Genomic DNA, 25,462 nt, shown 5'->3' on the forward strand with positions numbered 1-25,462 from the left:
GAATTCAAATGAAGCATAAAAAAATATACTTATAGAGGCAAAAATTTCAGAAAAACCGAAAAAACTAAGAAAAAGTATATTAAAAAACCCTTGTTTTCAAAATTAAATAGGGGTAACTAAAGAAATAAAAGTTGTGAGGGAAAACTAAAAATACCAGGTGAAAGTACTTTTTCTTAGAATTCAGAATACGTCAATTTTATAAAGTTTTACGTTTATTTTACAGTGTAAAAAAAATCAAGAGCAGTATGACATCATTATAGGCCAAATTTTACTTTATAGGCTAAAATGGCCATGTTATACACACGTGCGAACTTGTGCACCCCGATATTCGTTGTTAGCGCCCCCAATTACCTTAGAATCCACCCTCAAACCAACTGCAGCGGATGTGAGCCACCCCTTCCCTTTTTTTGAACGATAGCGAGCCTTTTTTCGGTCCGCTTTTTTCGAGCTGCGAAGTCTTTAGAACTTTATTGGGGTCTTGAGGTGATAAAGTTCGAGCCCTTACAGAGAAGCCATCATCTGCGTAAAGTGATGGTTTAGTCAACGTCTGTAAGCAGCTTGTGGTTACAGTGTATGGCAGAAGTGCGACTAACTTTTGTATTCAGCACTTTTGTACTCAAGATTGAAGGATTTGTGGCGTTTACCACCTACTGATATCTCGTTTCTGCTTCATTTGAAAAGGTGTATTTTCCAGTCACTGGTTTGGATCCAAAGCCACAAGCCCTGTATTGATTTACCTCAGGCTACCCATATGGGCTGGAGAACTGAAGATCATGAACTAAAGCCAGACCTAGTTTCTTTGATTCCAGATGGGCTAGCATCGCTTTCTTTTTGCAACTGTGACAAGACGAAGTGCGGCTCGCACTGCAAATGCTCCAAAATGGGTTTCTGTGACAGTGCATGCAAGTGTGGAGCTGACTCCCAAAAATGCCAACTTTCCGATGTGTATCAGAACGAGTCCCAAGATGAAGATGAAGAAGAAAAAGAGATTTGAGCCACCTTTCATGCTCGGTTTAAAATATTTGATTTTTTATTTGTTTTGATATTAAACTGCTAATGCAGTCATCTAAACCTTACTTTCAGCTGATCATGACATTTACCGTCTACTACAGCAGTGGCCGTTGACCCAATCTAACCGATTGAATCATTGGCCCCAGCTATGCTGGGATTTAAAGAAAATAGGATCTTAAATCAGCTTTAGTCACCTCTGCACCACACGGGCTTTGCCACCTTGAGGCTCGTATATGAGCCTACATAAGCCAGATTGTATCTACTACTACAGAAAATATAACTAATTGCTCACGAATTAAAATTTTTTGGAAAAAGAGGCACATGGTTTGACTCTTAATGATGAGCAGAATTCAAATAAAGCATAAAAAATATACCAAATTCGTGCATGCGATCGCAGGACTAGGGATCTGTTTTTTTTTTGTTAGTTTTTTTCCTGGTTAAAAATATTAGTTCTATACAATGTAAATACACGATTTGATTCAAAATGGAGCGATCTATCGTTTGGTGAGATAAAAATTATAGATTGTCTTGAAAATATTTCGAGTAAAACGTCACTCTTCAGAAAATTATCTTTTTTGGGGGGGGGGGGGAGTCTCTTTTTCAAACGCTTGTATGTTATTGCAGTTCCTAGTCTTTACTTTGTTTTTATTAAAAGCGTGTAAAGGAAATTCTGATGGTTCGAATGATGTGCAGTTTTATTCGTTTTCATTTTTTTAACAGCTAGAAAAAAATTTAAAAAAACTCGGTCATTGTGAGCTAATTTCTGAAAGCTATGAAGTCATTTACAAAAAATAAATAGTTGCTCAAGGGTTAATATTTTTTTTAAAAAGAGGTACATGGTTTGACTCTTAATAACGAGCAGAATAAAAAAAAAATCATAAAAAAATATACTTATATAAGCGAAAGTTTCAGAAAAACAGAAAAAACTAAGAAAAAGTATATTTAAAAACCTTGTTTTGAAAACTAAATAAGGGTTAACAAAAACAATAAAGGTTGTGGAGAAAAACTAAAAACACCAAGTGAAAATGTTCGTTCTTAGAATTCATAATACGTCAATTTTATAAAGATTTCAGTCTATTTTACCGTGTAAAAAAAATCAAGAGCGGTCTGACGTCATTATAGGCCAAATTCGACTATATAGGCCACAATGACCATGTTCTACACGCGTGCGAACTTGTGCACCCTGATATTCGTTATCAGCGCCCCCGATGACCATAGAATTCATCCTCAAACCAACTGCAGCGACTGTGAGCCACCCCTTGAAAGATAACGGTCCCTGGATCATGACTATTATTTGAGGTGTCCTGGCATGGACTTGGGTTTTGTTTGTATCAATCTGCACCCCAAACGATTTCGTTGCTTCAAAAATGTTGTCTACCTGCCTTCTGAGTTCTTGAGCAGTGACAGTTAGCTGATCAATATCATCAGCCTACGCCAATTTTTCAAGTAGGATCCCATCTATTTTTGTTCGATATTTAGCGGGTATCAAGGGACAGGATGGCATGCAGGAAAAGGTTGAACAAATATAGAGAGGATGTACAGTGTTTGGCGTTTGTACTGGTTGTATATGCCCTCAATCATTCTGACGATTTCATATGGGACAGCGCAATGTTCTTAAAATATTCCACGACAGGTCAAAGACCTGTTGAAAATCAATAAAATGTCGATAGAGTTCTATGGTAAATTCGATACACTATTCTATTAGATGACGGATTGTCGGAATTTGATCAATAGTTGATCGTCCTGGCTGAAAGCCAGCTAGGTACTCGCCAGCAGCATAAATGGTGATGGGTTGAATTTTAAGAATGATCATAGTCAGGATTTTAGTTTAGTTGCATGTCAGGCTCGTAGGCCGGTAATTTTTACACTCTTACTTCGAGCCTTTTTTGTGGATTGGGACTATTGCTACATTTTACTACTGTCACGGCACATATCTAGTGGACATGGTAGCTAATATAACACTGTGGTACAGGTCGATAACATCATTTGAACCAACATTTATTAGCTCTACAGTGACACGGTCTAGGCCCGGAACTTTTCCTCGTTTTAGGATTCCATAGCTGATTTGGTCACAGATCGTAGTGGAGGTTGGAACTTTGCCTCTTCGAAAGCGTTCCTTCCATGGGTGAGCTTCTTTTTTTTTTTGCATCATTGATGTCATTCCCTTGTCCGTTTAGGATAGCGGACCCTGGAGTATCTCTCCTGGTACCCAGACTATTTCTAAGAGTTCCTGGCTGACACTCTAGAGCTCGAGGTAGAACTGATCACAATACTCCTTACTTCGAGCAAAATTGAAAGATTTTTGACGGTTCCTTCCAAACGAATGGTCGTAATTCTCCGGTATAGGAGTGAAGTTGACAGTGACTTTTTAAGTTTTAGCTTTAAATTTGCTTTATCATCAACATTGGTACTTCTATAAAACCCGTATATTGTATTGATTATGCTAGTATTCGATTTGCATTTACTTAATCAATAAGGTTGACCTCCTTATCATCATGTTAATACCGTGTGAGGGCCATTTTGTTACCAAATACTTTAGTGGTTTTAGCTATATTAATGTTCCAAATTATAGCCGTCTATTACCATTGTTTATTCTATGCCATAAATCGAATTTACATACGCTAAGATACCATCTATCCCTACTTGTATCACTCTCGGCACCGGAAGTTCCCTTTTAAAATTACCGTATTTCTACAGATCTCGTCTGTTTCTTCTCGTTTCTTTATGTAAAATTCATCTGAGTCGCTACCGTCTCCATCAATCTGTTCTACAGGAGCATCTACCACAATGACTGATGACTTGCACTTTTAGGTCATAAAGTTAGCAACTAGAATCCTGTTATTAACACAACACCAACCTTAGCAAGACTTAGAAGCTTCTTTATTCATTACGATCCCTACTCCCCGCCTATGTGCCCCATCCTTCCTAATTGAACAAAAAAAAAAACAAAAAAAAACAATGTCTCCTAATTTCATGTTTCCTATCCCTTGGGAGATGAGTTTCTGACACTTCTTAGAGGTATAGTTCTCAATCCAGAATTGGTTTGTCAAAAAATCAATACGATGGTTGTCTTTCAACGTTGTTAATTTCCGTGTCACAATTTTCATATTATTTAAATCATTAAAATCGTTATAGCTTCACGAAAAGCAAAGGATCCCACCATTTCAGGACAGGTGGGACAGGTGAAAAAAAAATTCTTCACGAATCTACACAAAAACGCTTGATTCGGCTTATAACTGGAGAGCAAGAGGTCCCTGGGATCTTCGGGTCAATGATGAATGTGTGCAAGCATGTCTCTTATCTTGGTGACTACATGGTTCCCCTTCTTGGCGATACACATCTATCAACAAGAATCGCCTGCATGTCCAAGTCATCTCAAGCCTTGTTACCTTCAACTCATTTAATATTTTGTCTGCAAATATCATGCTACAATCAGGAATTATACTACAATAATACCTGATATACTACATATTACAGCACTGCAACACAATACAACATCCACCAAAATGAAAAAACAAAAAACTATATAATGATTTGCAACGATGTCCAAAAAAGAAGATTTTATTTTTAGTAATACCCCGGGGAATTTCCCATTTCTGTTTGTTCAAAATGAAAAAAAAAATATAATTAAACGCTCATGTTGAATAAGGGAAACAGCCCACATGGGCTGTTTCAAAATTCATAGTTTTTTTTTACCCTTCATTTCCCTAAACATTATAAAGGACGGTGTATTAACATTGTTTAAAAGTATGTACACTTAATCCATGTTACGACAGAGACGCTAATACGTTCTGTGCTATTATACCATCTTCAGGCTGTAGAAATATGCTCTTATATCTTCCAAAGAAGAATTTTATAAACAATACCAGCAATACAATTCTAGCACATGACAGGTGTTTCCAACTAAGACTGAATATCTTCGAATATTAAGGCTCTATTAACGTCACTTTTTTACATTTTGCCCTCTTCCACTGTAAAATTTTCGCTGGAAAATTTGGTCAGCACATCATCTTCCCTTCTTAAAACCACACCATTCTTCTCTTCAAATTTTATCTAGAGCATCTCTAAGTCTAAAAAGTATCATCATACAAAGTAATTTGCTTCCTACAGAAATCAAGCTAATGCCACTACAAATGTCACACTCACTCTTAACACCTTTCTTATCAAAAGGTGTTAAGAGCTTGGTTTCTATGTGGTACTTCCATAATATCACACTAGCGATTACGATACACCTAATCACTAGGTACTTCCTCTTTTTCAAAATCATATTTATTATCTTCAGTACTTTATCTCAAATCTAATTTATCACGCTATCAACATCTGAGGCCTTATTATTTTGTAATCCCTTCTTTACTGACTGTAATTCTTCCTCCCAAAATGAGTCTTCCCTCCCTTCCAAATTGTAATAAACTTTTTTCATTCTTCCCTATATATTTTCCTGTAACTTTATCATAGTTTAACATATTTTCAAAATTCTTCTGCCCATCTCTCTTTAACAAGAACAGTGTGGTTTAAGGAAGTGTAGAGGATGGGTCGACCGGATATTCACTCTTAGATTATTAATTGAGAACTGTCTGAGTCACCAAACCCCTTGAGTCCTCAGTTTTATAGATTATGAGCAAGCGGTTAATTCCGCTGATAGAAGAGCTTTAGTAAAGGTACTATTCTTGTGTAGTATACTTGATAAATACATTAAAGCGATTATTACTGCGAACAAGAATAACATTGCTGCGGTTAAGTTAGGAAATGAGGTTAGTAGCTGGTTTTGTATTAAATAAGGAGTTAAGCATGGTTACGTCCTATCCCCATTTATAGGGATTATTTTGATCGACTTTGTCGATCAAAATAAAGGAAATGGGAGAACACGGAATGAACTTGGAAAGTAACACTCCTTGATTTAGATTATGGTGATGACTTAGGCACACTAGATGAAAGTGTTAGCAAAATGAATGAATTTTTTGAGGTTTTGAGAGTTCAGAGTGGACAGCTTCGCTTACCTAGGTAGTACTATTAGTAAAGACGGTGGATGCAGTAAATATGTTAAAAGTAGAAAAGTCAAGAACCAGGGTGTTTTTTCACCAATTTTTTGGAAGAATAAGAAGATACGTCTGCGAATTAAGATTAGAATGTTACAAGCTATAACGATGACAGTGGTTAAGTTTGGATCTAAAGCGTGGGCTAAGAGAAAGGTTTAGATAGCTAGGACACGTTAGCGGATGATGGATGACAGATTGCCAAACATCGTCCTTGTCGGCCAATTATCTAGGGTCAAACGAAAATTAAGTCGTCCCCGAATGGAGTGAGAGAGCCTCGCAAGTAAAGATTTAAGGGAAATGGGAACTTCTTGGGAGGGTTAAGAGGGAGGCTCTGGATAGATTGGGATGCAAGAAGAGCGTCCACATCTGTATTGGCTTCAGACAGCTCGGTGCTGCAGCAAATTGTTAGCAGCAGTAGCTACTGCTCCTTGAAAGTTGGTGCAGTGTTAAGCCCCTGAGACAAATTGCCTGTTCCAACTCGTCCTATTCAAAGCGTGGGGTGATTTCACTTCTAGTTTTTGCTATAAATCTACAGTTCATGTCTGCCTGCCTGTCACTCCTACCTGCAGGTCAAAAAAAAAAATCCTTTTACGGTTTTACATTTCCAGCTTTCACCATAGATTAGTACTGAATCATTTAAAATATACGTTTTATGCATTTTCTTATAGCAGTCATTAGTTTATATGAAAAGAAAGCACAGATTCAAAATATTTTAATAATTACTGACCTTGTCTTTTTGTCTTCCATTAAATTTTGAAATTCCGCTTCAACCAGCTGACCGTCGTAATAGGTGATACTGTCTTCAAAGGGATATTCATATCCTTGGATGCATTCGCATTTGTAACCACCCATTTCAAATCCTCTTCCCAAGATGGGAACACAATAGGATGTTTTTCTGTCACACTTGTTTGTGTCCTTGAAGGCATTTGGGGTGTGGAAATTAGTTGGACATTGATTTATGTCAAGTTGCTCCAAGTCCATCGTCACTGATACTACACCTCTTAAAGGAAATTAAAAAGCCGTTAATATATTTCTTACTAAAAAAAAGAAGTCAATTTAATAACTGACATAAAAGAATTAGTACTTAATTATGGTCATCATTATAGATCAAATTCTTATGGCTATATTTTTAATCAAAGCATCATTTGATATTAGGGGAGACTGGGATCTTCTTGAGAGTAACTTAATTTTAATATAATAGTCGAATGATATTGAGCATACTGAAACTTTTACTGAAAAGAGTATACAAGGGTACTCGCAAGATCTTTAAACAAATAAATTGTTATACGAAAACTAGACCTTTGAAGGAAAAACTTCTTCTTCCTAATTAAACAAGACACACGTTAAAGCCGTCAAAACAGGAAAAATGTCTTATCAGTAGGAAACCAATGAAAAGCAAATTACCATTCACTAGGTCAGAGTTCTCTCTCTCGTTGAGGAGCTGAATACTGAAGGTTTAATTCGGTGAGTAGCATATAAAATAACGGTTAATAGTCTTTAACCTAGAGGTACTGAAACTTCTTTCTTCCCGCTCATACCCCTATCTCGTACAGGGTGAATGCGCCTCTGTCACCAAATGATGGGGACCAACACTAGAAGTTTCCAACTTGTTTCCAAAAAACAAAAATGTCATAATTTTTTCTTCATCCGGCCTTTTTGATTCCCCAATGACAAAATGATTATTCGTAATATTTATTATTGATGATTATTGATATAGGGATTATTTTTTTAATGTACATTTGCTTGCTTTATTCTTTATGAGCTGGTTTTAATCTATAACATTTTATTTATTTAATTTTATAATACAAAACCCTTCTTTAACAAATTTGAAGATATCTTGTCACAAAATATGACATTTCAGATTTCAGTAGAATGTCCAATTCTACTAGACATTCTATTCCATAAAGGGGTAGCCTTATCTATCCTATTTTAATTTATATGTATGAATTTTTCTCCTTTAGTTTACATTATATTTTTTCTTGCAATCATTTCCAATCTTATTTCACAGATTTGACCGTTATTACGATGTTGCCCTATTCTATTGTGTTTGTTTACTAAACAGCAACAATACATTTTAATAAAAGAGGAAGAATTCACCGTAAAATTCCTTTGCAAGGCTCTACGGCGGGAATGTAGGGAGAGAAAAAAGAAAAACAGACAATAAAATGAAAAACACACACAAAAACAAAAAAGAATGGTCAAGTGTCTTCCAACGTCCATTATCTACCATTAATCAAACCAGAATCAGGTGCTATGAACAATAAATATATCCAACATGGGCCAGATATCCACCCCAGTGATGGGGGGTGTATGATAAAAGTACAAAATAAATAAATCAGAAATTAAACAAACATATAAATAAAATAAAAAGGAACAATAAAAAAAAAAATTACTTAGAAGGCAAATAAATTTTTCAATCTTTTTGAAGGTGCTGAACGAGTAACACTTTTTAGCTGGTAGGCTAAGTACAGTATTCCAAGAAGTATGACAGGCAGCAAGGAATAGAAATTTTGCCTGAATTACAAATAGGATATAAATTTTGGATCAGAGACAAAAGATGGACTAATTTTAAGGGCCACAAGAACATCATCATGTAGTTGAAATAAAGCGAAAGCGCACAGAAAACATAAAGTGACTTCAAATCAAGCAATGGCGTAGTAGCAGAAAAAGTTGTTTCAAGGATAAGGTTCCTGGCTTTATCATATATCTTAAGAGAGTGGTTTCAGAAAGGAAAAAAAAAGTTGACATTCGTGTATTAGGGCAAAAAACAAATCAAAACTGAAATAAATATAGAAACAGAATTTTTAAGATTGATGCCAGGAAAATGAGTTTAAGTTTCCTAAGAATTACGGAATTCCTCGAAATCCCTACTTCAATTAGGATAATTTCATATATGAAGAATAGATTTTCATCAAGAAGAATTCTAAGAAAGCGAGCGAGCAGATTATTAGGTCTAATGAGAGAAAACCACTGAAAGATGCATTACGATCACTGAGGGCATACCTGACAAACCTACGATAAAATACAAAAATCTTGACATGTCAACATTCAGAATTAGACAGTTAATTTTCCACCAAATGAATATTCCCTCAAATAAATTAACCAACTAAATGTAATTCTTAGGGTAAGTTTTGGCAGTAGTACCTAGGATACTGTTGTCAGTGACATTAGATAGAACGATCACTGATGATTAACAACATTTTTGGTATAGAAGCATTTGGGGTGACATAGACAACAACAAACTTTTGGTTTTTAACCACGACAATAAGGCTATTCGCCTTGTTGTCGTAGTCAGCGTTACTCAGAATTTGTTGTCAGAGTTACTCAGAGTTAAACCTGTCAATATCTCTATAAGTTCAAAGCTACTGTACCAGAGACATTCCGTGATTGTTGACCTTTGCATGACCAACTGGTAAAACAAAAACAATATTGTCCAGAGTGCAGACTACGATTTACATCTAACTTAATTACACGTGCGAATTGTTACTCTTGGTTCCACGCAGGGGCGAAAAGTGTGCCAGGATAGATATTACCAATTGGAGTAACTCCTGGATGTGCCTTGATTATTCCACTAAATCCAAGGTAAATCTTAATTCTTCTCCGAGTCTTTGTGTTCTGGCTTCCCTCGAACGCCTCGTACCCCAGTTGAAATAAAAAGAATGACCTAAGTGACCTAAGGAGGTTCAGGAAAGTCCTACTCCTTTCCTGAACCTCCACTCAGCCAACTTTCTTTTTTTAACAGAAAACCAAACGTGCCTCACGAGGCTGGGCCTAGTTCAATCGGTCCTACAATTTCCTTGCTCCACCTCAGCGCCAAGATCTTGAAGTTCTTCCCGAAGGCTCAACGCACGCTTCGTGCCAAGCCACTGAATGTTGTATGGATAAATCGGTTCAAACAGACAGCGTCCGGGCAGCTCCCTCCTTACAACCAGATTTTACAAAAATGTTGACTTTAAAAGAAAAGTTAGCGGATGTGTTAATGCTTATTACAGATTTTTCGTCAATTTATAAAAGTGATTCAAACAGCCAATCTGAAAATAATTCCATTCCGAACGAGGTAAATAACACTTCAGATCGACTTTAGCCACTACAAGTGACATAAATCTAAGTTCAGAAATTGTACCTGACCTCAATCTCTCCTCTATTCAACCTAATTATAATCCTGACCTTGATAACACAATTACAGATGCAAATTGCAAGTTTTTTAAGCAATGAAATTGCTTAAAAGTGCCCATATAATCATGGATCTTTTACCCATAACCTCAAAAACGAAATGAAGCTAGTCCAAGAGTTTGTTCCCGTTTTTAATATAACAAGTGCGACAAAAGAAGTGCTCGTTATTGCACTTATGTCGTTTTTACCTCACTGGCAAGTGTACTAAAGCAAATTGTGATTTTGACCATGTTCCTTTATGTAAGTTGGAATCAAGCGGGCATTGTTTCGGGCGTGACAACTGCATATCTATGTCCCCTCTTCCTTTTTGCAAAAAACTCAAGCTGCAAACAAAAGCCAAGTGTACAAACTTGGGTAGTCTCTGCTGTTACCAGTCAAAGATTCCGCTCTAGAAATCCCCTTTTTTTAGGCAGCACTACGGATCCCATTCCTCCCTTATGAAATACCCCTCATTACCTCCCTCCCTATCCGATACAAAGCAACATGCCCAAGGTATCCTCTCCCCGAAACGCCCCTCCAACCCAGAAATTTACTCACGACCAGTCAAATAACCATCGCAAACATTACTGCACCCAAACCCTCGTACATCCCCTCTTACTCATATCCCTCCCAGTCACGAATCCCCTTGCATACCCTATCCGCTCCATGCGCCCAAGATGTTGTTGACTGTTTCGGGCCTCCCCCTATCATTAGCCAAAGTAAATCCGACCTCCCTCCTCCCAGAAAGTTCCCATCCCACTTCCCTTTCCCAGCACATTCTTTCCTTCCCATCTCCTCCTTTTCTCTCAATCAAAAATCCTCTCAATTCATCTCCTTCATATCCTATCTCCACAAAACCCCATATCCAGCCCATTCGATTTATCCCTCGTGCCTACCCTGTCAACGTGACTCAGGTCTGAGACTTTTTGCATTTAACAATTGTCTTGTAATAAATACTAATTGTTCTCACTTCCCGTCAAATGGAAACAAGTTGTACCTTCCTCATCATGCCTCGTCTATATCCTTGCCGTCCCCCCCATCCCCAAATCCCCAAGGTAAATCCTTCTCTTACCCTTCTTCTCCAAAGCATAATAATATTAAATTAACACCCCGCCCAGGAAACTCTCAAACTCATCAAATCTCCCTGTCGCGATTCCCCAATCGGTTTGTTTTTCCTGGACTTTTAGTTACTAATGCTGAAAGTCTTAATTTTGAAAAGCTTACCGAAATCGAGGTGCTTTCAGAATCAAATCTAATCGATATTATAGCTATTACTGGAGTACAGTCCCATGACCCAGGGTCCCTACGCCTGACAAATTATTCAGAGTTTATCAAACTCCGTCCTTTAGACCACCCACTCGGAAAAAAGGTGGCGGTGTTTTGTTCTTTACTAAGAGCACCCTTTATCCAAAGGTTATTCGAGTCTCTAGTTTATCCGAGTATGAGTGAATCCTCTGGCTAAGTATTAGACCAAAAGTACTCCCTGGTCTATTTAATATTATTGCAATAGCTGTTTCCTATTATTCCCCAATTCAAAACGTAAATTCATCCAGCAATTGCAGACAAGTACTGATTTTGTTATTTCTAAGGACCCCAATGCTGGCCTTTTTTTTAGTGGGCGATGCCAACGACCTTAAAATGGATTCTTTTTGCTCCTCACTTAAAGTAAAGCAAATTGTTAAAATACCAACGACTCGAGGAAATACCTCTCTTGATGTTATTTTAACTAACAGGGCCGTATCCAGGGGGGGGGGGTACCCGGTTTGACCCCCCCCCGAAATTTTCAACCGAGTCGAAAATTAGTCTAAAAATACCTGTAAAGACAAAACCTTACCAGGAAAAAAATATAGGGGGGACCCCCCCCCCCCCCCGAATAAAAATCCTGGATATAGTCCTGTTAACTAATATGTATATTTTTTATAGCCCTCCCTCAGCTTTGCCCCCAATTGGGCGGGAGTTATCATCTTTCGATTCTTTTATCCTGCTCCCCAAATTTTAGGCTTTCTTTCTCAATAACTTATGGCACTTATCGCCCTCTTCAAAATCCTGGTCTTCTTTCTTTTGGTATGTGGCTGAATACTGAAGATTGGTCCGATATTTATAGTTTAAAAAATCTTGATGAGAAAATGGCTACGTTCCACAAAAAGCTAATTGATAAATATCATATTTGTTTCCCAGAAAAAGATTTAAAAGGTGTTCCAGTGATAGACCCTTTATTAACCAAACTATAAAAACACTAATTAGAATCAAATTGAAGCGGTTCCATTGTAACTGAACCACCGTGTAACTGAACCCCAAGCAACTGAACCACCGTGCAACTGAACCACCGTGCAACTAAACCACCGTACAATTGAACTACCGTGCAACTGAACCACCGCGGAACTTAACCCCCATGCAACTGAACCCTCGTGCTACTGAACCCTCATGCAACTGAACCTTCGTGTAACTCAACCCCATTTCACTAAATCCCTGTGTAACTGAACCACCGTGTAACTGAACCACCGTGCAACTGAACCACCGTGTAACTGAACCCTCGTGCAACTCAACCACCGTACTTACATTGGATAAAACACAAGTTAGAATCTTTACATGTTCAACCTTGTTGGAATTGTGTGCTTTTTCAAGTCTTTATATAAATTACTGTCAAGATGATGCATAAAAATGCTCTGTTTTGTTGTCACAAAAACAAAGGAAATCAGACGTCATAAACTCTTAAATCCAGATCTATTTCTCTTTTTTTTTTTGTCTGTTAATGGGGGTTCCCTTCACCCTGTCACTTTCTACGGGTCTAAGCGTTTACCCCTCTCCCCCACGGAAAATTTCCCCTCCTCCACCCATGGAAACCCCTCACCTACAAAATACCCCTCTCGTGGAAATTATGGTTTTCAAAATTTAAAAATCTTCTTTGAGTCGTGTTATTTTTTAGTTTAATTGAGAAGTTCTAAGGGAAGTGAAAAAGAGTACTTTATGGGTCAGTCTTGCCCCCCCCCTCCGTGCAAATACTTTCTCCTCGTGAAAAATACTCTAGAAAACCCCCACGCAAAAATTTCCGTATGTTTCCCAATGACAAATACTATCTGTAAGCAATAGACAAATCAAAAAACTTAAAAAGGACCTGAAACTTCTGCAATGGGGTTATCTAATTGTTTTGTAGCTAGGTAGAGAGTGAGATACCTCAAAGGGTGCAATTTTATGCCAAAACATCTCAGCTCTCATTGAGCCTTCAAATAAATACAGAATTAGTTCTAAGGAAGAGACGACAGGAGGATGAAGGAAGAAATTTTTTGATAATCCCCAGGCATTTCTAGTCTTTTTTTATAAGCCGAAAGTGATTGGAGACTAACCAACCGCAAGACGTTTTTTTTTGGTGGGGGGGGGGAGATTTTCCACGGGTAAGTATTTTGTGGGGGGGGGTATTTTCCGCGAGGTGTTATTTTCCGCGGGGTATTGTTTTCACGGGGGGGGGGGGGTAAACGGCGGCTCTCACTGTCTACATACTGTAATGTTTTTTTACCACTTTGTTTATTTTGTTGTTTTCATTTTGTGGTATTTTCTATGCTCGTAGTTGGTTATCGTTTGGTTTGAAAAAGGTTAATTACCTGCTTCGGTGGAGCCAACACAAAAGCTACTTTCTCTTTGTGTTTGGAAACCTTTGGTTTGATTTTTTTTTTTTTTTTTTTTCTTAGATGAATCAGGCCTTTCCTGAACGTTTAGTAATAAAAATCTTTACTGAAAATATAGGTACTTTTATAATTTAGATAACAAAAAGTCGCTTTTGTTGCGCTTTCTTTAAATTAATTAAAAATATTATTACTAAAAAAAATTTTTAAATGAAAAGTAAAGAGTTATACTAAACCAAAGACTACTATAAATAAATACCTATAATCATTCAAACCCCAAATGATAAGAAGTTACTACAAAAAAAAAAAACCAAAACAAACAGAAGTTAAAACAAACGATAATAAAAAACATGGGGGTTTAGGGGAAAACAAAAAAAAGGGCTATAGAGTTACATGTTGAACCCCCGTTCTAACAAACCCCCATTTAACTCAAGCCTCCTTTAACCCAATCCTCATTTAAATCAAATCCTGAACCTAAGTCAAGGCCTAAAAATAAGTTTGAACTAAGGCCGATTAAAAGCTCAAAATCTATTTCTCACTTCATTTGCGGTTTCTAACTTGTATTACTCATCAATGTAGCCCTTAAACCCTCTAAATTGAATGAAACTTTCCGGATTGGGCCTATCGCCAAAAGCATGGCCCGATAAAGTGTTTATTTTGGTTTTATTGCAAACTTTGAACTTTCCATTAGTTCGAAGTCCCCCACCCACAACTTATCCTGAAAGGTCTAACTTATTAATGGAAGCCGTCCTTGAGATATTGCTGTGTAATCCTTTGGAGAATGTGCATAATCATAGTCAATTTGATTCAGTTCAATATCCGCCGAGATATTCCTTGAGAGTTTCACCTTAATACCCTTAGCTTGCGTAGTAGCAGTAGTAGAATTAGTAGCAATATGCACATAACACCTTTCATTTTCTTCAACACTTTTTCAACACACCAAACTGTCCCTAGGATATTGCTGATGCGCCCTTTTGACAAACTGTATACAGATGGCGTGATGTGATTCAGTTCACCTTCCACCCTCAATATTCCCTGAAAAGTGCACCTTCATACCGTTCATTACTGTTAGGTGCAGCTGTAATGGTAGTCCCAGTAATAGTATTAGTAGTAGTATTAATAGTAATAGCACCAGTGCTAGTAGCAGCAGTAGCATTAATATATTGCCTTTTGGTCAGCTGAAGATTCCTCTCATCAAGTTCTAGAAGCTTCAACTAAATACAATTAGCTGTTGCTATCCTATTGCCGATATATCCTTTTGATAACCTATATGTTCATGTGGTTGCTTAATTTTCATCTTGATACTTTTAGCTTACAAGTGGTTACAATAGAAGTAGCAGTCGAACTAGTAGTAGTAGTAGTTGTTGTAGTAGCAGTAGTAATAAATGTAATTAAAATAGTAATAGCAGTAGTGTGCACAGGGCCGAATTTAAAGCTTTGACGCTTAAGAACCAAGCGTTTCTGCCGCTCCGTTTTTGCAAGATTTTCGGGGTTATTCCCAAAAATTCGGGGCTAATGAAAGCAATTAACAGAACACAACTGATGAGCGTAAAGGACTAATGGAAGCAATTAACAGAACACAACTGATGAGCGAAAAGGGCTAATGGAAGCGATTAACAGAACACAACTGATGAACGAAAAGTGATGAAAGAGATGGGTAATACCGAACTCTCAGCTACCATTCTTGGGAGACACCTGACAGTTTTTAAGTGACCGTAGAATTCCTGTGTTATTATAAGTCACTTTTCTGTGAATAGGCAGCGTGGCGGCATGGCGACGATAAATCACATCAGTCCAGTTTTTGTCAGGAAAAAATTAGTCAGTGATAATTTATTACTCCCCCTGGCATTATGTTCCCCTAGGTCCGGGCCTAGGGACCTAGTGGTAAATCCAGGCCTGAGCGTGCACATGTTTCCTTTTGGTGAATTGACTTTCCCTTTAAGCCCTCTCTGAAAGTTCCAACTTAATACACAAATCCCTTTTTTAGATACGCCATTTTGAAAATCTGCATGCACATAGTGTCTTTTGATTTAGTTCAAGTTCCCCCTCAAATACCCCATTCTGTCAAATTTTCCACTTGATATGCATAGCCTTAATAGTGCTAGTTTAATAGTGTAGAGGTCGTAGTAGAAGCAGCAGTAGCAATAATAGTGTTGAATTAGTAGTTGCAGCAGTATGAATAGCAGTAGTAGCAGATAGATGCCCCAGAAGTTTCATCTTGATACGCTAAGCCGTTCCAAAAAAAAATTGCTGATGCACCTGTATCGGCAATCTGTATGTTATTGCAAGTTACCAATAGTTAAAATTTAAGGTTTTTATAGAAGGGATGGGCGTAAAAACTTTGAAGGAGGCTCATTCGATTAGAAATTGAAAGTTCAAGTTGAATTTTGAAGAATCAAGGGTAATCAGAGGACAATCAGCCTTTCCCTCTTAACCAACATCCCCTCACCCCTTAATACATCCGATCAAAATAAAAATAAACATTTTGTTCAAAATAGTCTAAAGGTCAAATAACCATGTCTTTGGGGTTAACAACCCCACCAGCAGCATCTGGGGCAAGGGATATAAGTTAAGCTAGTTCCTCATTGCTAACACATACGTTTTTTGCATAAAAAATTGCGTATTAACTTTGGGGGGGGGGGGCTCAGGCGATTGGAAATCAAAATTTCCAGTGCACTTTTTCGGAGTTAGAAGGTTTCCACCCACCCTATTTTTTTCCCGAAATACATCCGATCTAAATTTTGAGACGGTCATTTTATTTAAAACAGTTCAAAGGTTAAATAACTATGCCATAGTTCAATAACTATGGTTCACAACCCTCGGCCTCTGGTGCAAGGGCTGTAAGTCATACAAGTTGCCTATTGTTAACATATAATTTTTTTTTGAAGAAAAGATGGCATGATCCTATAAATAAAAAAAACATGCAGCATTAAGGTCAAACCTTAGGGAAATGTCACGAAGAATGCTAAACACAATCAAAAAGCATTTATTCCTTTATTGGATATGAAAAGGAAATACCAGGAACATTTACAATGGCTGATGGTATCAGCCGTCACATTGTTCGGAAAAATATTTGGGAGCATCTTCAACTAAATCAAGAGGTACTATGTGCATCCAGTTTTAAAAGACGTTGTATCTGCAATGTGTCGAGAATAGCTAAGGGTATAAACCTGAGGGTATGAAGTTTAAACTTTCAGGGCATGTTGAAGGAATGTTGAAAAAAAAGGCTGGAGTGCAACCAGTCCCCCTCCCATGTCTTTTTAGCTGCAATCTCCTCAAAGACATCTGATCAAAATTCGTTATCTAGATTCACAAAGGTCAAATATGTTCAACACATATGTTTATTGCTTAACGTCCAGAAGCGTCTGATTCATCTTTAAAAAAGAGTAATAAATCAGCTTTAATGGTTTGTGACATCGGATTTTCTCTTTCTTTTGAAAGAATAAAACAAAGCTTCAATTGCACGGTGGTTCAGTTACACGGTGGTTCAGTTACAGGGCTTTAGTTGCTTGTGGTTCAGTTACACGGTGGTTCAGTTACACGTACACCAATTGAAGCTTTTCAAAAATCGTAAACCAGATTAAGCCAATAAACTAAGAAAATCAATTAAAATACAAATTCGTAAATTGGCACGATCGTATTACAAAAATAAGGTCGAAGAGTTGTTCACTATTAAACCAAAAAATTGGTATTAAAAAGTAGTGTAGCAGGAGGCTTGAGCAGCTTAACTTCAATCTACCCAAGTCCTCTGATGTTACTGCCAACGATCTAAATAAATTCCTCGCTTCCATGGTACAGAGCCTTCCATCATTGTCCGACCAATTACCAACAGGAACCCTTTCCCCTTCTTTTCCCACTGTTTCCCCGTCTGAGATGGAAAGAAGAAACTAAGAAAAACAATTGTTTGTCCTTTGGATATCCCGTTTCCTCTTATTAGTGCCTTCAGTGACTTCCTTTCAAATCCCTTGTCTTTCCTGTTTAACGAGATTACCGAGTCTGGGCGAATTCCAACAATTTTGAAAAAGAGTTTCACAACCTCTTTGAAAAAGAAAAACGGAAAGCCTGGTTTTGAAGGCCTTCGCCTTATTACTCTTGCTCCTATTTTCTCGAAACTTTGGGAAGGGTTCCTTGCAGATTGGCTAAAGGAAAAAATCCTACTTCTTATTGATCTGAGGCAATTCGGGAACCTAAAATCCACTTCTACTTCCCACTACCTCGTTTCTCTTATTGACCACATCGGGAAAAACCTCGAAAAGCCTAATTCCTGGCTAAATTTAATTTCCATCGACCTTCAGAAAGCATTCGACCTTGTTAACCACAATATTTTAATTGAGAAACTTGTCAACGAGTTCAATATTGATCCCTTACTGGTGAAATTAGTTGCCTCCTTCTTAACAAATAGATCACAAGTTGTCAAATACCAGAATCATTATTTAAATCCTCTCCCTGTCCACACTGGCCTACCCCAAGGTACTCGCCTAGGTCCTCTCCTTTTTTCAGTCATGATTAACAGCCTCGCGAAGGAATTTCCTGACCGATGTAAATTTGTTTATGACCTAAAGGTTTTTTAAACTTAATTCAGAAATTTAATAAGCGACCCTATGAGTATCCTCAATGAAATTGGAGATGAGGCGTGGGACATAGACATGACAGTAAACCCCTCTAAGTCCATGATAATGCCGATTTGTTTCCTCAAATCCTCGCCCTGTTTTCTTAATCCTATCCCTCCTGAAATTTCTGTATCCTCATTTAAACTACTTGGCGTCACAATTTCTTCAAATTTAAAGTGGGATTTCCACGTTAAAGACATCATCCATAGAACTAGTGTGTCCATCACCCTCCTTAAGCTCCTAAATAAATTTAGCGTGCCCCCTTCTCACTCCTTAAGGATTTACACGTCTTTTGTCCGCCCGCATCTTGAATATTCTTGTCCGGTTTGGCACCATGGTATCTCTCGCGAAGAATCGAAAAAAATTGATGAATCCAAAAAAAAGCCCTGCAAATAATTTTCAAAGAAGGCAAGGTACCATACTCTCTGCTCCTAAAAAAACTAGTTTGGAAACCCTTGAGCGAAAGAGGGGTTCGTTGTGCCTCCGTTTTGCAAACATGCAATAACAAACCCTCGGACGGAAAGTATTTTCCCTAAACGTCACTCCCCATCCAGATTTCGGCCGCCTTGAGTTGTTTCTGAGCGCATCCCTATCTTGTCCCCCATTCGCTGCGTTACTTCCAGATATGAAAAACTTTTGTCCCCTTCATCACAGAAAAAATTAATAAAATATCCCAACAGTTTCTCCCTTTTTTCTCTCTCTGTTTTTTTATTGGCTGATGGTGCTGCCCAGGTTCTTGCACCTCTTTGCTTGTTTCCCTCCCCGCTTTTTTTTAGTTTCTCTTTTAATTTTTATGTATTTATATTTCGTTTCCTTTTTGTTGTTATTTACTTATTTTTGCCCCCCCCCCCTTTTTTATGTCCCTTTTAATTCTTTTTCTGACTTGTATTTTTTCCAGTTTAGTTTGACGAGTTTTTATCTTTTTAACTTTTTAATTGACTTTTAACAGTTTAATTATTGACTCATAAATGATTATTCATTATGATTTTTTCTTTTTCGTTGTTGTTTTTTTGCATTTTTGCCAGTTTTCGTGCAACCATATGATTTGTCGACTCCGAAGTCCGAATTCGGCCTTTGTGGGCTTGTAATAGAGATTTTTCTCAAATAAATATATTATCTCTTATCTAGACGGTGACAGGAAAAGAGTATCCACAGAGAGCACACTTCCAGAAAAATAAGAACCGAACCCGGAGCAAGCATTTCCTCTTATATCACAGTGATGTAATTTGAAAATTAGAATTTTGTGGGTCAATGAATGTCTTTGGGATATTCAAAAACAAAGCAGAAGGAATCCACCAGAATCGAGAGTTGAATGTAGAGAAGTCGAAAGAAATGCACAGCCATGCTCTGTGCAGTGCTTAGCTCGTAAGTCTAACTGAAAATCCTGGACAAAATGTTTCAAAAGGCCAAGTAGACGAGAAAACATAATCGTTTCGGCAATTTTACCACATATAGACAGTGAACATATTAGCCAATAGTTAGTAGGGCCACCACAAGGTCCATTTTCCAATAAAACAATCACTCAAGATCACTTAAGTGAACTGAAACCGCTTTTATGAACAATTTTATCATTCCTGGTTGTTGAGAGACAAGTTTAGTAACAAATGAAACTTCTTTCTACGGAGGAGAGACACAATTTTGTGCTTATTTCCAAAATGGTATTTATCATGTTTTGTTTTTTAGAGACTTGTTGTTAAAGTTTGATAATTTTTTATTTTTTTTTTTTTAACGGCATTTATTCATTTGAAAAGAAGCGCTAAGTTGGAACGCATTGCTTGTAATACTAAATTTAGCAGTAAAGAATATATCTTTATCTTAAATATATGCTTTATCATAATATAATATATCTTTATTTTTAATACAATCTTGGATAAATAGAGAAAGGTTTTATTCAATTCTGATACGAAAGGCAAACGACCCACATGGACATTTTTTTGTATCATAGGGCGACTTAAAATCCAACTTCTGGAGCTAAATTTGACCCCCTGTAGCAAATTTTGGTTTATTCCTTACTATAAGCAATCAAACGTTTCCGACCTTGTACACCAACCAGAATTTTGTTTTATTTTTATTTTTTTTTTTGGTTTGCAAGAGAAATAAACTGATGTTCAAAGAAAGCAGTAATTTTGAAATACTAATTTTAATTTCATACTTTCTTTCTAATAATACACCCTTCTGTATTTTAATCGCAACGCAAGAGTAGGCAAAGATTGATGACATCCATAAATTTAGTTTCCAAAAGACAAAAACCTTCTTACTTGAACTGCAATCTTGTCTTCAAAGAATCCCAGCCAAAGAATGGAGCTGAGTAAGTGACAACCCACTTTTCAACAAATCCACCACAATCAAAATATGGGGGACTCCACCAGCCATGACGCATCTCAGCAGCTCTGTAAGGAAGAATAAATCTAATGAAACAGTTCTGTCTTATAGGTAACACTTGGCACGACACTTAAGGTATATTCTTTTTCAAATTAGCTTTAGCTGTCATTAGGGACCAGCTGCTCATAAGAAATAAGCAAAGAAAAATAAATCAAACCCTCAACATCAGCAACTTTTGTTTGTAGCTTAGGGCTATATCCGCCCCGATTAGGTGCGGAGGCAATATGCGGCATTGTACGGAGTATGACGCAGTGATTTAATGGATTTGATCGTAATAAATCCAGGCGTGTTGAATAGATGATTATGAAACATTAACTTAACATCAGATATTGGGCTAAACGGTAGGTTTCTATCATAATTCTACAAGCCAAAGAAGAAAATGAACAGAACAATGTGTTCCTTTAAGGTCCCTTTAAGGGCTCAAAATTGAGTTTTCGAGGGTAGCAACTAGTATATTTGGAAAGAGCGTTAATCAACGCATCGTATCGTATGTTAATATTTTAGTTTAAGAATCAATCAAGAAAACGGAACATTTATCATTCCAAGGCACTTACTCTTCTAAGGCAGTCCTTGGACAGATTTTGGGAAGCCTACCCACCCCTCCTGTTCGTCGATATGATAAATCAGAATTATAAGCCAAAGAAGGTTAAAATTTCAGAAATCTTATGATAAATATTTAGAAAGCAATATCACAGAAATGAATGTTCAAAGTTCAATCTTTATTTACCAAAAAAACTTGTTTACATCCTAATAAGCACTTCAATAGCCATAGATCTTTTGTTACCACCAGCCTAAATTTGACAAAACAGCTGATCCTATAGAATCAAATCCTACAGCAAAGTATCACAATCTATAATGAATACGAATAAACTAACTAAACGCCAGAAAATAATCTCTTAAGCAGTAAACTTGAGTGTGCTAATCCTAATTGTTTGACGAGTGCAAACCCCTATACGATTTACTCTGTATTGTAAGTAACTATGACGGCACTAGACCCATAAGGTCCAAACTGGTGGTGCTGATCTCCGTTTCGTGGCCCTTCAGCCAGGAAATGCAATGGGGGATTGGGGGTCAGCCAACCTGTGCTTTTGCACACCCTTCCTGCTTACCTTTCCAAGATTTCTCCAGGTACCCATTTAGAGCTGGGTCGACTCTGGCTGAGCTTCCAGAGTCACTCCACTGACCCCCGTCCCAAACCAAATAACTGGCCACGCCAGGGAACGAACCCTTAGCCCTTCGACAAAGAATTCTCAACCCAGCAAGCTAACCACTTAGCCAGGACGGCTATTAACTTTGTATTTGTTGATATAACAAAAACAAGGACCAAATAAACAAGGAAAAAAATTAGCCAGTGAAAAGCGGAAAATAAGACAAATATTTTGGTTAGGGCCTCTGTAGTACAAAAGGGTAAGAAATACAAAATAAAATATATAGAGAGAGAAATAAAAAGTTAATTCTTAAAATTGAAAGAGCCGGCTAATCACAGTAAAATAAAAAGCAACAAAATAAAAATAAACCTGGATGTCCAATGAATGATTCATATTAATTTTTAAATGTATTTTATATAAGGCACTTATAACGTTTTGAAGTCACTTCTTGCTAGGTTTTGAAGTATCTGAATTTCCATTAGATTCTGAATCAATTAAGAATCGTGGATTTTATTTCAAGAATAACAAAAATACGAAGAATCAGAATTAATGAATGATATAAATGGGATCAGGAAGGTTTACCCAGAACTTTCCCTTGAAAAATAGATTAATTCCTCGTTTAATGGTGTATATTAATCTTACTAGATGTTTGGCCAGTGTGGTCTTAAACCTTAACTTACTTGACTATTAAGTCGATGAAATTTACTAATCAATCAATCAATCAATTTATTCAACCAATAACATCCCAACAAAAACACTTCAAAATTTTAATCCCATTAGAATCCCATTAATACAATTTTTCTATAATTAACTAATATTTTTCAAATTAACTAATATTTCACATTAATTAATAGTAATGCTAAATAATATTATAATAAAATAATACAATAAAAATAATATACATATATACATATATATAATAAACAAAATAATAAATATAAATAAAACAATAATATTTAATCTAATTAATAACTGATTATTGATTTTTATTATTTTAATATTAGCCTATATTATTCTTTGTCAATTTAATATTTATTTATAATTATGTCTGAACTTGAAAAAGAAAGGAACAATTAATCGGAATCACTTGACACAAAGAAAGGAATTAATAGCGCTTATTTTTCTTATTATTTCGCGAAGGCGTAACATCCCGAATTTTCTATGACTTTTCATATTCTCAATTTACTGATCTACTGTATCTACTGTACTTATTCGTCTTAGTCAAGACGTTAATATGTCTTAATGTTGAGAATTGTCAAACGCTCATGTCAACAGTCATTTTAGCATCTAAGGAGAAAGACATAATTACTTATAGGATATCGGGAACTGTTCATATTTTTGTGTATGCTGAGCATATTCTTCTGAACGCACTCTGATCTTCAAATAATATTTCTCCAAGTCATCAAAATTTGTTGAAAACCGAGACTTCAAAGTCTTGAAATTAGGCTTATTGGTGTAAACCTCTTGGGTTTTATTTAGCCGCGCCAAATCTTCCATTTTAAATTTTCTTGTATTCAGTTGCTCTTTGTAGGCATATGGCGCAAAAAGAGTTCTGTTAGGGAACTGACGACGGTCCCAAAAGGTGCCAGCACCCCAAATCCGTGTATTGCCAAGGACCAAAGCTAAAGTTTCAGCCATTACTTGGTCTTCGCTAAGAGGTCGATCAGCAACCCGATTGCCAGTAAATACTTCTCGATGGTCAACAATCTGAAAAGAAAAAAAACTTTTAGATGATTTCACTAGAAGGTATAAACAAGGAACTACTTGAGAGTAACTAATAGTTAGAGACTCGAAGAAAGAGAGAAGTTAACCAAATTTGACAAATGAAGTTCCTCCTGTAATATCTAATATCATAAATTGCAAAAATGAAATACTAATCATAAATAGAGTTTAGAAAAAAAATGACCAGATAGATATAGACATAGACATATTTATTAAACTTACTCTTTTTAGATCTAAAAGCACTAATACCGAGGGTTTTTACAAATACGACAACAAAAAATGAATAAAACCATATTACTTTTCTTAGGAATTGTTGACCATATCTGTAAAAAGGGGGAAAAAGGAATGCTGGTGGCGAGTCGTACGGCATGTCACTGGGTTGAGCTTGTATTGTCTCCGGGTACAGGACGTAACGGGGTCTGGATCGTCTAGTTTTTGCTGCTTTGGTGATGTAATTGGCAAAACTGGAAAATATATATCTGCGAGGGTTAAAAAAGCGACTGGAGGCCAAGAGCCTTAAGCGCTTTGTCATAAGTAGTGAAGGTCTGGCCCAGCATAATCTTACAAGCCCGAATTTGGATAGCTTTGATATCTTGACACATCCCAGCACTCAACTGTACACTAGGGCCCCACACTGGGCAACCATATTCAATGATGGGTAGGATATAAGTCTTGAAGGCAAGCTTCATGGAATTCAACTGAACTCAAGCCGCTGCATGGTAATCAGTGACTGCAGCGCTGCATATACTTTTCGCACAAGGTCACTTACGTGGTTGCTGAACTTACAGTCAACGGAGAAAATTATCCCCAGAATTTTCTCACTACCAACTGTTTTAAACAAGGTAGGGGGCTCCTGAAATTCCGACTTAAGAGGGTTGAAACGCAACACCTTGCACTTCTGCCCATTGAGGGTAGGGCTAGCTCGCTCACATTCATTCTGAAAAACCGTGGGTAGACTAGGATCAAAAAGGGGGATCGCTGATTGGCCTTCTAGTAGCTGCATGAGTAAGAAGGACAGATCATCAACGAATTTATATCCGTCCTTGAAAGTACGCAGGATGAAGTTAATCACAGCGAGGAAAATAATTCATATATATATATATATATATATATATATATATATATATATATATATATATATATATATATATATATATATATATATATATATATATATATATATATATATATATATATATATATATATTCAAATGTACGTATTAGTACGCTTTTTAGTTATTAAAAAGGAGACGTTTTTCGACAGTTCTTTACAATAATTCAAACCAGTAGCAGGAACACCAAGAACACGATTCCGGACAAAAAAGGGAGGAATTCTGTTAGAAAGTAGAAAAACGAGTTCACACAAATACACAGATGATTGAACCGAAAATAAAGGTAAAGAATACGAAACTGAGCTTTACAGTCCCTACCGGTAGTGTCAATCTCAATTTCATGGCCTTTCAGCCAGGAAGTACAATGAGGGGTTGGGGGTCAGCCATCCTGTACTTTCGCAAATCCTTCCTATTTACCTTCCCAAGGTTTCTCCAGGTACCCATCTAGAGCTTTGTCGACTCTGACTGAGCTAACAGAGTCACGCAATTGACCCCCGTTCCAAACCAAATGAGCCGCGACACCAGGGCTCGAACCCCTGTCCTCACGGACAAAGGGTTTCGTACCTAGCGGGCTAACCACTCGGTTCGGTTGAACACAAAGATACATTAAAAGTTAATAAGGATTATATAGAGTTAACATGAATAGTATATGTGGAGACTACTAATGAA

The 25,462-nt window shown here is 37.0% G+C and overlaps 1 protein-coding gene across 1 annotated transcript in view; it reads right to left on the reverse strand.

The window, feature by feature from the left end:
* LOC148955110 (uncharacterized) overlaps positions 1–25,462 on the reverse strand; it is a 70,017-nt gene that overhangs the window by 12,276 nt on the left and 32,279 nt on the right. The window contains exons 7-9 of the mRNA XM_089100397.1: positions 23,269–23,666; positions 20,688–20,819; positions 6,775–7,047 (exon numbers count right to left, since the gene is read on the reverse strand). Of these exons, the coding sequence (XP_088956523.1) occupies positions 6,775–7,047; positions 20,688–20,819; positions 23,269–23,666 (803 nt within the window). The remainder of the gene's footprint in view (positions 1–6,774; positions 7,048–20,687; positions 20,820–23,268; positions 23,667–25,462) is intronic.

Source organism: Artemia sp. Qi Xiang Cuo, chromosome 2 (assembly GCF_049724085.1).
Source record: "Artemia sp. Qi Xiang Cuo chromosome 2, ASM4972408v1, whole genome shotgun sequence".
Taxonomy (NCBI): domain Eukaryota; kingdom Metazoa; phylum Arthropoda; class Branchiopoda; order Anostraca; family Artemiidae; genus Artemia; species Artemia sp. Qi Xiang Cuo.